This window comes from Impatiens glandulifera, chromosome 2, assembly GCF_907164915.1.
Source record: "Impatiens glandulifera chromosome 2, dImpGla2.1, whole genome shotgun sequence".
NCBI lineage: Eukaryota > Viridiplantae > Streptophyta > Magnoliopsida > Ericales > Balsaminaceae > Impatiens > Impatiens glandulifera.
In genome coordinates, this window is record NC_061863.1 from 9235676 (window position 1) to 9251538 (window position 15863).

Sequence of the window (15863 nt, forward strand, 5' to 3'; positions counted from 1 at the left end):
ATATATATATTACAATGAATAACATAATAATAATTAAATATATATCATAATAATGTAAATATAAATATAAATATAAATATAAATATAAATATAAATATAAATATAAATATAAATATATATATATATATATATAAATATATATATATATAAATATATATATATAAATATATATATATATATATATATATATATATATATATATATATATATATATATATATATATTTATATATATAACGTTTATATATCATTAAATATAAAAAAAAATTATTATGTTATTCTCATAAAAAAAATTATGGGAAGAATATCAATTTTATATATTAAGTTGTAAGAATATGTCAAATTTACTTATTAAGTATCAAAATTTTATTTATATATACTAACTTGTTAAAAAGTGTTAATTATATTTAAAATAATAGAAATGTTAAACGGGCGTTAAAATTTTTGCCGCATGTAATATTCACTTATTTTTTATTTTTTTAAATTGACATTACTTTAATTATTTTTTCATTCAAACAAAACATCAAAATATTTTTTTATTTTTTTTTTCTAACTTTACCCACACAACTTACCATTTTTCTTTAAATATTTCTCTCTTCATCTCTCCACCTATAATATGAGTAATTTTTATTATTAATAAGAATATTTAATTGATTAATTATACAAACTATTCTAAAAAGTAACGAGTTATTAAGACTTTGTCACACACTGGCGATATAGGATTTGGCCAACAAAGACTTCACCACAACGTTGAAGATTTAGGATTCGACCAAGGAATGTTTCAACCAATGACGATGATAGTTTAAGGTTTAACTGGGAAAGACTTGGATTTGAGGGTTACGTCTGGGAGTTGATAAAGTTAAACAGTGTGAGTATTATGAAAACTAAAATTAAAACAAGTTGGTTAAGGGAGATTTTACTTTGATTCGACATTGTCCGCTAATGACGATAATGATTTAGGGTTCGACTAATGAAGATTTTGACCACAACGTCTATAATTTAGGAATTGACCAACAAAAACTTCCACCAACAACGATGACTGTTTAAAGTTCAGTTAAGAAGCATTTTGGGGGTTAATCGAAAGAAGGTAAAAATCTGGAAAAACTTGGGATTAATCAAAAGAGAGAAAAATTAGAAAAAAAATGGAGAGTTGTGGAGGGATGAGAAAGAAAAATAGGTATGGAAAAATAATTAAATGTAATGTCAATTTAAAAAATAGGTGGATATTATATATGGCAAAATTTTTGATGTCGTTTAACTATTTTAAACATATTTGACACTTTTTTTATAAGTTAATACATTTAAATAAAATTTTGATACTTAATAAGTAAATTTCACACATTTTTACAACTTGATGTATAAAATTGACATTCTCAAAAAGAAATTTAAGAATTGTCATTTATCAATTATTTAGTGGATTGGACACTCCCTGTATAGGTAGCATCTCTACACAGACCCCGAACCGCCCCATTATTATCAATAGTGTGAAGGAATATCTCGCAAAACAGACCCTTCTCCCTGCGGCACAGCCTCAAAGCTGTCTTGTTTCAGTCTATCATCCAATCCCTTATCAGCTCCCTGCTTCATCCATTCATCATATAAAGCTTTCCCTTAACCTCAGACTCTTCACCTATAGCCCCAGCTATATCTCCAGATTCCATCAGTTCAGAGAAAAGTCCAGTTATGTATTCTAATCCATCCTCCAGACTTCTCCCCAGTACCTGATCACCATCACATTCCAGGAGCGAATTCTGCTGATTTTCATCAGCAATAATAGAGGCCGCACCAGACTGTTGAAACAACAATATTCCCAAATGCAATAGTGTTGACTCCAAAACAATTATCATTTAACAGACCAGAGTGATCTTGGTTGATAATATCCAGATAAGAATCAGAAAATTCCTTGATCGTTTCAGCAGTTTCCCCTAGAGCAATTACTCCAGATAAATGGACAGATTCTCTACAATCAGTCTACTTTTACCACTGCCTTGGTTGATAATATGTGAATTGCAATTAGAGAGATTGATGGGATGGTGATGCGAATTTGAGAATGTTAGAAATTACGTGGAAGGAAGGAAACGTGGAATTTGAGAATAAAAGAAGGGCGATTCGAATGCCGTTAATAATAGAGAGAACAGTGATTCGAATTTGAGGGACAAAAGAAAATGATAAACTAATTCAAAATGAAGTAAAATAAATAAATTTAAATTTTGATACAAATAGATCAAATATAAATTTAAGGTGACTATATTTTAATGTTCATATTGTTATTATGTTGTCTTTTCTTTTTTGTTATATTTTTGTAGGTTAATTTTAAAAGGTTAATTAGAATATTAATATTATAAATTCATTCAAGGATAAAATATTTATTTATGTACTATAATTATTCATGTAATTTGTTTTTTATATTTTATTATGTTTTTTACCATATAATATTGTTAATTTAATTAAATAGTTAATTATTAATTTTTTTTAAAAAAAAATATGATCTTTAATATTAATTTTAAATCGAAAAAATATTTTAAAAATTATTATATAATGTATCAATGTTTGGTAAAATTTAATTAATATTGCAAGGGGACTATGCTAGTAAATAATAACTAGTTACACATACACGTTATTTTTTCTTGGTTCCATTTCTATTTGGTTCGTTAATTTTTTTTTTAAAATCATAAAAATTAAATATACAAAAATTGACATTAGTATCCAAAGTCACTAAACTCAATTATTCATTGTTAGGAAATCAACTCTATGTCTAATTGATAATTAACTATTCATTCAATTGAAAATATTTTTTAAAGTTAAATGTGAGTTGAATTTAGACAAGAAAATACTAATAAACTTATTTCAAGACATATATTTTAGTCAAGAAAATTTATTTATATGAGATTGTGAAGAAACATACCTCACTTAAATATATTTATTTCTATATTTAAAAGTTATTTTTAAATGGGTGAAATAATGTTTAATTTTGTTACATATGAGAAAAAGCTGTAGAGAAATAAAGTGGAACGTGAGCAGCATGATTAATTAGTCCCATTAGCTTCAAAGAAGAACACCCTTTAAGGTAGTAATTATAATAACTAATTAAGATAATGACAAATTCATAATGGCTCGACTTTTCAAATCCCTTTTACATGTTTTTAATAACTATTTCATATTTTAGGTTTTAGATGGTAATAAGACTAATATTTGTTTGAACATTAACAAAATCATAGATGTCAAAGCTCTTTGTGTCTTTATTAATTTCATATAGCGCGGAATCTCTATTAGGATGACATTCGAAAATATGAAATCCGTGGGTATTTTGCGGACAGAATCGATGATGGCATTTCAGGATCGAATCGGTGATAAATAATTCAAATAAGGTTCAGAATCAAGGATAGAGATTAAATAAATCAATACAGTATTAATGAAGTTAGTGACAAAATCAAGCTATCAATAATCATATATATATATATATATATATATATCTTTTGTCTTATGCATAAATAATTCATCAATAATGACAATATTTATTATATACTAATGAATCATAAGCTGGCAATCACATTAACTCTTCAAAACAATGCAAAAAGTCAGCTATCCTACATGATCAAATATCAAATAGGCATGGTTTAAGGTGAATACAGATATTCAATAATTTCACTTGTAAAACTAAATTCAAAGTTGTTATCAAATTGATGAAACTAATCAATCAGACTTGATTTAGGGTTTGTTAGATAGACCTTAATTAGTTGTTTGTGTTTGATCTATTTCAATTCATGTATTGTACCTTGCCTTAATTCAAAGTTGTTATCAAATTATTTTCATTCTTTAATTTATTTGTTCAATTTATCAATAGTTGAAGGGTAACTTCACTCTTATAATTAGTGATGTCTTTGTTTCCTATTTGGTGTTATGTCTAATATTAAATCAAAATACATGTTAATTAATTATATAAATTTAGAGATTGTTAATCTTAAACAAGAAAATAATTTTTTAAGTGTTCACCAGTTATAATAGGTTTAGACAAGAAAATGGTCTTATACCTATTATACATGTACAATGTTTTCTTCTCCTAGGGATGGATCCAATTTTAACTAGTCGAGCAACAAGTTTAATTTGCTAATTGACTTTTATATTCTCCGAAAATAATCAAGAGTAGACAAAATAATAAGAGTTTTTTTTTATGAAGTCAAGACATATGTATTCATGGAATGCTGAGATCAAGGGTTGTCGAGGAACAGAAAGACGGGTGCAAATTTGTTGTACCACATTCATGTTTCATTTTCTGTACCACTTTTTAAAAATATATAAACTATACATTATAAATAAATAAATAAAAAAGTAAAAAGTAATAAACTTTTTATATTGTTTTTGAAGAGTGATACATGAAATGACATCAGATCCACACCCCATGGAAGGCACAAATGATGATTAAGAATGAACAAATTCAAATTATGAAATGCTTCGACACACTCCCCATAATTTCGAGAATAATAATTTTATTGTGAGTTGTGTATATCCACTTTTTTTTTTTTTTTATATATGATTGTTTCTGTGATCTTTTGATGTTATTTAAGTGAGAAAAACATATCATAACTAATTAGTTTATTTAATTTGAATGGTTTCACCTAATAAACGTTTATAAAAGATAAATTAATAAAAGTTAGATTTTCCTTAAAATGATAAAACTTATAAGACAGGGAAAAGAGGTGACCCGACAGGTCCTACAGATGTGGGTACCCTTAAAGGCTCTACCACTTAGAATCGTTGACTTTCATAAAGGAAATAGTATACCACTATATATGGTACTTATGTTTTTTATTTATTTAAAAATATAATACATAAAAAAAATCAAAATCTGCTCTTATTTTTTATTATATATATTATATTTTAGACTAAATTAAAAAATAAGATAGTTTTATATTATAAATTAACCATACTTATCTATAATTGTATAGTTAGTTAAATATGCAGCTTATATGGCCTCACCTTCCCTAGGCAGATTTAAGCACACAAAAAATATTAATTTTTAATATATATATATATATATATATATATATATATTTTATGTTTTTTCAATTTAATTAACTACCCACCTCTCTAATTCTTAAAAATAAAGTACGATTCCTTTTTTCACACATAATTTGTTCTCATTTTCTTCAAATTCACCCTCAAATTTTTTTCGAAGCTAATTTTAATTTTTGGTTCCCCACACATTCATTGTCCCAATTTCAGTTTAAGAAGTTCCTATTAAAAATCGAAAAAAAATTGTTATTTTCTCTTTTTGTCTCTAGGTTTTCACTTAGAGAAATATTTACCGATGAAGTGCTGATGTGAAGTGGTTTCTTACTTTGTAAACATGTACTCCTCAATCTCTATATATCCGTTGGTCAAAAAAGTTTCAAATTGTTGATTAATCATCTTCATTTATCTAATGAATATTTCCGTTCTAATACTCTATCATAGAATTCTCAATAATACAAATTATTGAATCACTCCTCAAGTTAAAACCTACTCCATATAATTCGGATCAAACAATATTATTAAAGAATTATTCATTTGCAATTGTTAATTAAAGGCTTCAATAATGGAGGGAGAGAAGCTCCTAGGCATGCAAAATTTTATCATGAGCATGTAATTGACACCTCTAATAAAGGTCCACTTGAATAATTACACAACATGTGACTTTTGAGCGTAATTTAATTAAATAGATAAAGTGTTTTATAATTCCCAAATGTACAACCTTCAAATAGTTTATACAAAGGCATCATAGTCATCAATTATCAAATTTATAAATATATATCTAATTAATTTATTAAAAGCTTAAAAATTTTCTACAACAATTGAGAAAAGAAATGCTTCAAATTTTAAACTCTAAATAGTGATATATAGAATAGGGCCATTTATAATTATTTTGTCTTTAAACTTTTATATATATTTTTTAATTTAGAAAATTATCAAAATTATGATTTTTGTTTTGAAGTCGAATAAGACAATACTTTTTCATCTAATAATTAAGATACCCTAGTGAGTTAATTTTATTTATGTTCATTAAATATTTAAAAAAAACTCAAATTAGGAGTTAAATATTGGTTTGAATAAAACAATATTTTATTTTATTTTTTGCAAGTATCTAATTAACTTAAATAAGATAATATTTTGAAATATATTTTAATTAATTTTATATATATTAATAAATTTAATATAATTTTTTTATTCAATCTCAATTTTATTCCAACTTTATGTTTGTTTATTTTACTAGAGCATTTTTAATTTATTCTAATAAATTATATGTTTTGTTATGACATATTACAACACACTTAAATAAAATAATATTTTTTGTTGTTATTGTAACAAACAGGGATATGTTTATTGATTATGTTATAATAATGAAATAGAGGATGCAAAGGTACACGATCAAGGGATAACATTGTAACTTTAATATTTAAAAATGATAAAATCTTAAATAAGTTAATAATTTATAAATTTTAATATTTCTCCCTCCCTAAATTAAACTTCATTTTTTTTTCTTATTTAAGCCCTTATGTTACTTATTTTTGTTTGGATAAATTATTTTAATATCATGTGAAAATATTTATTCTATTAACAAAATTATTTATACATTGCACTTAATAAAAATACTCACATGTAAAATCTGTACAGAATAAATTAATTCCAACAAGTAAAAAAAATTAGTGATTTTTTAATTTTTGAAAATTGAATTTGTGACTAAAACATTTCTTTATTATTAAAATTGAAAAACATTGATCAAATATTAAAATAAGAAAATAATGATTTAACTAGTATTACTTATTACTAGTTTTATATAATTGTTTTTTTGATAAAAATAGTTTTAGAGAGAATTGAATATTTTATGGAAAATAGAGTTATTAATATCAAACAAGACTCATTAATAATGAACTAGAAATTGAAAATAAATGAAGGAGAAGATGACAAAAAACAAGAAAAGACTTGTCTTCTTTACCCAACATACTTATTAAGAGCGTGACATTATAATTAACTTTATGTAGCAAACTTATTTAAAAATATATATTTTTTTTTCTTTTCTTGAAAATTAATTTTTCATTCACTTTCACTAGTTGTCCAAGGGAATCTCAATAATTGAATAATAAAGATACCCTTCTAATGTTCAATTACCAAAAAGCCCAATATATATATATATATATATATATATATATATATATATATATATATATATATATATATATATATATATATATGTAAATTATATTTTTTTACCTTATAATTATGGGGAATGGATCTACATTGTGTTTAAGTAAACCAAAAAAAAAAGATTTTAATAAAATAAGGTAAACTTATTAATTCTCTTTTTTTTATCTAATTAATTATTGATAAAATATTTATTTAAATTTTTGTATAATGCTCTATTCTCACTTAAAATAAGTTAAGTAAATGTAGAAAGTCATGATTATGAATGTAATACTAATTTTTTATATTACAAAAATACTAAATAATAATAATTCCTTATTTGAAAATACATACCTGTCACTCACTGTAAATAGATTAATCGAGCTGAATTGCATTACTCATTTTAAGTAATAAAAAATTGAAAAATTGCACTACTCCTTAAATAAAAATAAAAATAAAACAAAATAAAAAAGACTAACGTAGTCTATAATGGGTATATTTAGATAGATTTGGTCAATTATAAATTAAATAATTTAAAATTTGTTAAATTTTTATATTCTATTAATAACCTACATCCGAGGACTCTCTATATCTCAAGGATTGAACCTACATCCACTCTATTATCTCCCGAATTGAACGTATGTTATATTGATTTGTTTTGATAATTATTTAAATATTCAATTATATAAATTCAATAATTCATTTTTTTTAATATTTTAAACTAACTTTAAAACAATTAATTAAACAAAATCTAATAAAAAAACATCAATTTAATAACAATTCAAACAATTTTTTTATTAAATAAAAAACATAAAATAAAGTTGGTATCAATAATTACAATACTAACATATTTCGAGTGTAAATAAATTGTTTAATTATTTGAATATATAGTGTGTGTATATATATATATTGTTTTTTCATATATTAAAACACTATATTAGACTATTTAACCGACAAATCAAATGTTTTCCGGTTGGGACATAAATGTTTTCCGATTGGGACATAAAAGTTGGACGGTTCAGATCGATTTGAATTTTGAAGAAACAACCTAGATTGTCAACAGGGGCATTATTGTCATTTTGACTGCCAAAATAATTCACCTCACGTACAAACATACTATATATTAGACCTTTCACTCCAAGCCAAAACCAAAACCAAAACCAAAACAATTAATTAATCACTCTTCTTTCTCTTTATAAACTAAAAACTATTTCTCGATCTGACCGCCCGACATCATGGCTAAGATCGCCGTCGGAAGTGCCCGTGAAGCGACTCAGGTGGACTGTATCCACGCCCTAATAGTCGAGTTCATCTGTACTTTCCTATTCGTCTTTGCCGGAGTCGGTTCCGCCATGGCAGCCGGTAATTAATTAATATCTTATATATAAAAACTCTTTATTTGAAAACAAAACAAATTGGTTTTATTTGAAAAATATATTTATATGTAGATAAGCTAGGGGCTGGATCTTCTTTGACGGGTCTGTTCTTTGTGGCGATGGCACATACGTTTGTGGTGGCGGTGATGATTTCCGCCGGAATGAGAATCTCCGGCGGCCATCTTAATCCGGCGGTCACTCTCGGCCTTTTATTTGGAGGTCATATCACGGTTGTTAGAAGTTTACTTTATTTTATCGATCAGTTGCTCGCTTCTTCCGCAGCTTGTGCCCTTCTCTATTATCTAACTGGACTGGTAAGTTTTGGGATAAATATCAGAATATATTTATTGATTTTTTAAAATTATAACAAAAATAATAATATCATATTTAAAAAATAAAAAAATTAAATATATAAGTATATAACTCATTGTCTAATAGAACAAAAGTTATCTCATTTAAAACCAGTAAACAAACGATTTAGAATTGAAGTGAGGGTAAACTTGAAAACAAATTGGGATTGGTTTTAAATATTTAAAAAAAAATTATGAATAAAATAAAGTATTTTTAAGAATTATATAAATAAATAATTAATTAAATTAAAAAGAAATATGGATTATGTCACATTTTTAGCACTCAATTTTAAACTGCTTGACTTTCAAGATTGTTAGATTTGTATAATTAATAAAAAAAATCAAAAATAAATAAAAGAAATTGAAGTTATGAAATTATTTTTAATAGGTTAACAAAACAACAAAGATATTTATTTATTTTATTAATATTTTTATAATAATAAGAATTTTTAACATATTAAAAAAATTATGTTATCAATAGTTATTAGTTAGATAATTTTTATTATAAACTTTTTTTTGTTGTTAATTATTATTATTATTTTTAAATTTATAATGAAAATTATAGGAATCTTTCATAACAAAACACAAACATATAATGAGAGAGAATAAAAAATAAATAAATATTATAAAATATATAAATAAGAATTAAAATATAAACATGTTTGTCCAAAATTATTGAAGTAGTAATTTTTCAGATTGCAATAAGTAACTCCTTCATTTATTTACTCTCCCAAATTCCTTATCGATTACTTCTCAAAATTTTGATATTATTTATTGTAAATATAATATAAATGGTTTGAGGGGTGGAATTACAAAGGCCAGGAGTGTCACTTCAGCTTGGGTGTTTATTTTCTTCAGTCATACTCTCATTTTTCATTATATGGTAAAAAAAAATTAATTTAGTTTTTTTACTAGTGAAAATCAAAATTTAAACTTCAACCTCATAAATTTAAACCTTTCATTTGAGACACATGGGTTTAAAAGTTTTTTTTTTAATTTTTGAGAAGAAAAAAAAAAGAAAGTACATTTTATTGTTTTTAAGAAGATTATATTATTTGATGCAGACAACTCCAGTGCATACTTTGACAAGTGGGATGGACTCCATTCAAGGACTAATCATGGAGATAATTTTGACATTCTCACTGTTATTCACAGTCTATGCCACAATTGTGGATCCCAAAAAGGGCTTCCTTGATGGGCTCGGCCCACTTCTAACTGGGCTCGTTGTCGGTGCTAATATCATGGTTGGCGGACCTTTCTCCGGGGCTTCTATGAACCCCGCGAGATCTTTTGGGCCCGCTTTGGTAAGCGGAAACTGGACCGATCATTGGGTTTATTGGGTTGGACCTCTCATCGGTGGTGGACTTGCTGGATTCATTTACGAGAATTTCTTCATAATTAGGACTCATGTCGCTCTTTCAAGAAATGATGAAATTTAATCGATCTACTTTGGTTGAGAAGAATATTCAAAGCCTCTAAGACAAGTTAGGGTATAGACTCAATTGAGTCTTTATCTTTTTAATTTGTGTTGGTAACTTGTTTCTTATTAAGGTGGTTGCTAATCAACTTTTCGTATTCATGTACTTTTCGAGATTACTTAATAAATAATTAATAGTGATTTTCAAATGAATTTTAGCATTATATTATCTTGTTAGTCTTTGAAAACTATTTATTGAAATTCGATATTCAACTGTTCTATTTATAGTTAAATTGGTGTTTGATTATAGGGTGTTACAGACAATAGCAAGAAATTCTGCATAATGTGTCATTTATTTGTATTATAATTCATATTAAATCATGTTTAAGACAATTATCAAAGGATGCTTAGTACGTGGTTTTTGTACTCAGGAATGAGAAAAAGAATAAAATGAAGTGTTTAGTTGATAAGTTTATTCCAGAACATTGATTTAATTCCCGAATACTCAGGGGGCGCTTGGTTCAAATAAGGTAATCGGAATAGGAATGTGATAGATAGATGTGTGGAATGAGAATGAGTATAATTGATAGAAGAGTAGTGTTTGGTTAAGAGTATTAATCATTTTCAATCCCATTGATATCATTTAGATATTTCTATATCATCATTGATAATGTTTAGATTTATTAGAGAGAAATTATTAATATTATTATATAATTAAAATTAGATTAATATTTTTATTTCATTTTTATTATATTTTATTTAATTAAAAATAATAAAATATTATTATTATATTATAATTTTTTTAAAATATAAAATATTGAAATGTGTCATAATTTAATAAAATAAAAATATATAATATTTTATTATATTAATTATATATATATATATATATTTAAATGCATATAAAAAAATAAATAGTAGAATGATTCAATTTTTTATTTATAAATAAAAATTATATAAAATAAATAAAATATTTTAAAATAATTATAATAATTAATAATAATAAAATTATTTTTATATAATTAATTTATATATTATATATTAATAATAAAATTATAATAAATTAATTAAAATATAAAAACTTAAAAATAAAATAACAATTTTATATAAAATAAATATTGAAAAAATATTGGAAAAGTTAGATATAAAATATTTTAATAAATTTTTTATTAAAAATATTATGCAATGTTATAAATGTTATAGTATATATTATTTAGTAAAATATTATATTTCATTTGATTAATTATTAATATATAATATTTTAAAAATTTTATCTTTATTAATAGATAGTTTTTATTTATAAATAAAAAAATTGAATCATTCAACTCTTTTTTATATGTATTTAAATATATATATATATATATATATATATATATTATTAAATTAGAACACATTTCAATATTTTATATATTTTAAACAATTATAATATAAAAGTAATAATATTTTGTATTTTTAATTAAATAAAATATAATAAAAATAAATAAAAATATTAATCTAATTCAATTACAAAATAATATTAATAATTTCTCTCTAATAAATCTAAACATTATCAATGGAATGAAAATATCTGAATGAAAATATCCAAACACTATTAATTATAAATGGTATTGAGAATGATTAATATTCATAACCAAACACTACACTTCTATCAATCATACCCATTCCTATTCTACACATCTATCAATCTCATTCCTATTCCGATTCCCTTATTTGAACCAAGCGCCCACTAAATATTTAGTTGTTATGCATATAGAACATAAAATAAGGGTTTTTAATAGATAATTTGTTTGTACTTTTGTCATTTCAAAATTTTAACATCAAATAATAGATTGACGAAAGAACAGCAAAATACAAAATACATCACTCATAGTCATATACTATAACAGATTCAAACAATTAAATATACTTAAGAATAAGTTGAATACTTGAATCATATCTATGAATAAATTAAAAAATAACAACTTTAAATAAATTCAATCAAATTAATATGTATATAAAATTAAAATTAAATGATACTAAATTAAATAATTAAAATTTATTAAACTTGATGTCTTACTATTAAAGAAAAAAAGTATGAAAAATAGATGACTCTCAAAATAATACAAAAATTAGTTAATAGAAGTGTTATAAGTAAATTTTCTAAAAAGTAAAGATTTAAGATTTATATATATATATATATATATATAAATAATACAAATTAATATTTATTTGACATATATTAATAATAGTTATATAAAAATCTAAATAATAATTATATATATATATTAATAATATTTATTAATATATATATATATATATATAATACAAATTAATATTTATTTGACATATATTAATACAAAGATTTATATATATATATATATATATATATATATATATTAATAATATTTATTAATATATATATATATATATACAAATTAATATTTATTTGACATATATTAATTCAAAGATTTATATATATATATATATATATATATATATATATATAAAATACAAATTAATATTTATTTGACATATATTAATAATATTTATATAAAATATAAATAATAATAATTATATATATATATATTAATAAAAAAATAATATTAAAACTAGTATATATGTTAATCAACTCTTTATTAATATTATGTTAATTATTATAAATATATCATTTTTAATATTATATTAAAAAATAACTTATCTTTAAAAATGGTCTCCATCTTTATATTTTATTTTAAAAAAGTTTAACATTTTATTTCTTAATATTTCTATTTTTCAACTTTAACTTTTACTCTTTTATCTTCAAAATCAGTGTTTCTTAAACCTCTTTTCTTCTTTCTTCTTTAAATCTAATGTCATCTTTATCTTCGAATTCTACAAAATGTACGAAACAACGACAACCATTAAACGAAAATTCAGGAGCAGGAGCAGGTCCCCAAACATCCAAATGAATTATGTCTAAAGAAGCCATATAGGTAGATTTTGAAGTCGGAAAAGGTAGTTTATGTGCTTTCCCATATTGACATGATCCACAAAATGAAATAGTATCATTACCTGAAACTGATAATTTAAAGTGTGATATAACTAAAGTTGTAGTAGCGCTAGAAGGATGTCCAAGTCGTGAATGCCAAATTTGTGCCGGAGATCGAATACCAATAAATGTTTGTTTATTAGAACATGTTGAAAATGAACTCTCAGTAGGTTCAATGCAATAAAGTCCGTCCTTGAATAATCCCTTAAGAAACACTATCTTCGTATCTCGGTCTTTAATAAGACAAACATTTAGGTGGAATTCAAAAAATACGTTATTATCTGATGAAAATCTCGCGACACTAATCAGATTTTTAGTAATATCCGGAACGTGTAAGATATTACGTAAGTAGAGAGATTTTTGTTGATTTAAAATTTTAGTGGTACTAATATTATAAATATTCAGAGACATATCGTTTCCAACTTTGATAGTTTGAGTACCTATATAACGAGAATGTACATGTAGATTATTAAGATCGGAAGTAATATGGTTGGTAGCACCTGAATCTGGACACCAAGTGGGATCTACAATAGTAGACGATGTAACTAACATTGTCGTAGGATTTGTAGAAGGATTAAAACGAGGGCACTCGAGAGCACTATGTCCTTGTACATTACATATTTGACAAGATGGATTATAAAAACAACTTTCAGAGCGATGACCAATTTTATGACATAAATTATATTGCGGACGATTATTGTCTCGGTTCTGTCTTTGGTTCTTTCCGCCTCCATGCCTATAAATATAAGCAACATTTGCCGAAACGTTTGAGCACAAAATATTTTCATAATGGAATTTTCTTTTCTTGAATATGAGTCGCTGTTCATAATTTAGAAGGATGTTTTTCATCTCATTAAACGATAGATCTTGTCCAGAACTTAGAGCACATATCATCGGCTCGAACTCGTCTCCAAGCCCGTTGAGTAGAGTTAGTTGTAGATCTTGATCAGAAACATATTGTCCGACAGCGATAAGTGCATCTGATAGGTTTTTGATGTGTTGAATGAAGTTAAGAAGAGAGTCACTACTTTTGTGTGCGTTTAAGAGTTGACTACGCAACTCAAATAGTCGGCTCTTTGATTGAGAAACATAAACTTTCTCTAGGGTTTTCCAAAGTTCTTGCGCCGAAGATGATTTTGAGACTTGTTGACGAATCTCGTCTGTCAATGTTGAAAAGAGCCATGCAAGTACCTTTTGATCTTGGATACGCCATTGTTTAAACTTTGGATTCTTGATTTGAATTGTATTATTTTGACCATCTGTTTCTTGAAGAAATTTGGGAGGAGTTTCAAGATTTCCTTCTACTATATCCAAAAAATCATAACCTTTCATGATTGGAGTAACTTGTGATTTCCAATAGATATAATTATGTTTATCAAGCTTTACGCTTCCTGATATTATTGGTAGAATTAAGAAGTGATATTGTTTTTCCATTGAAATCGTTTTCTGGAGTTTTCCCTTATATGCTCTGATACCAAGTTTAATTTCTAGAATTGATAAAATAAACAAGAACTATTTGATTGAGTTCTTGAAGAGAAAGATTGAAATAATATTATTGATTAAATGAGTAATCTTTACCATAGTTTATTATTTATAATAGTAATAGAGAAATAACTAAATTGAAAAAAATATAAGAATTGATTATTATATTTAGTCTAATTAATAGGAGATAAATAAATAATTTCTCTTATCTATATATATATAATGATGCTTAATTTTTAAAGTGTCTGAATTACCGGATCGAGAGCTATGGTTAATTTGGATATATATGTGAGAGTAAATGGATACTTGGGTCGGATTCTGGGTTGACCCGCCCATAAATTTAAAACAGTTAAAAATAAATTAAAAATGCTATATGTATGGTTTGAACTTGCAACCTAACAAAATAAGACCCTTTTAACCAATTAAACTAATAAAACTTTATATTTTAAATCCAACACCAAAATTGATGAACGTGGTGTTTCATCAATAGTTTTTAATTAATCGTAATTCTCTTTTGACTATGCGCTATAGATTTCACTATTATTAGTGAGCAATAATGTAAGAATTATGTCATATTTATAGAGATATGGGACATAATTCATATGGATATAGTAAGTCTCGCCTGGGCTACTTTAATGGTAGTATTTATATTTTTCTTTTCATTCGTAGTATGGGGAAAAAGTGGACTCTAAAGGTCAAACTAATTGAGTTGAGGAATCAAACTGTATCAATTGTTTTAGAGATCATTCGACAATGTGAGAGTAAATGGATCTTTGAGTCGGATTGTTGGTTGACCCGCCCATAAATTTAAAACGGTTAAAAATAAAATTAAAAATGATATCACATTTTTACCGTAATATTTTTTTCACGATTTTTTATATTAATATTCGTGCAAATACACAGAATAAATATCCTAGTTTATTTAATAATCTATCATGAGTTAATCTCCCTCTTTAAATTCAACCTTATTTTCACCTCAACTTCATTATTTTTCTTAGAAATCTTTAAAACAAAATTGATTTAATAATTCTAAAATAATAATTCTAAAATCTCTATGAATATTAAATTGAAAAA

General features: G+C 24.3%; 1 protein-coding gene across 1 annotated transcript; it reads left to right on the forward strand.

Annotated features, from left to right (window-relative positions):
* The first annotated feature begins 8326 nt into the window (after positions 1 to 8326).
* On the forward strand, positions 8327 to 10513 carry LOC124925975 (aquaporin TIP4-1-like). The gene is made up of 3 exons (XM_047466125.1): positions 8327 to 8519; positions 8606 to 8847; positions 9948 to 10513. Exons 1-3 carry the CDS (start codon positions 8393 to 8395, stop codon positions 10320 to 10322), a joined length of 744 nt encoding a protein of 247 aa, XP_047322081.1. The 5' UTR covers positions 8327 to 8392; the 3' UTR covers positions 10323 to 10513.
* The last annotated feature ends 5350 nt before the right edge of the window (positions 10514 to 15863 follow it).

Excerpts from the sequence above, each read along its gene's own strand:
- LOC124925975 (XM_047466125.1), top strand. The coding sequence starts at position 8,393 with ATGGCTAAGATCGCCGTCGGAAGTGCCCGTGAAGCGACTCAGGTGGAC. Across the intron at positions 8,520-8,605 it reads CGGTTCCGCCATGGCAGCCG|ATAAGCTAGGGGCTGGATCT; the intron begins GTAATTAATTAA and ends ATTTATATGTAG. Across the intron at positions 8,848-9,947 it reads TCTATTATCTAACTGGACTG|ACAACTCCAGTGCATACTTT; the intron begins GTAAGTTTTGGG and ends TATTTGATGCAG.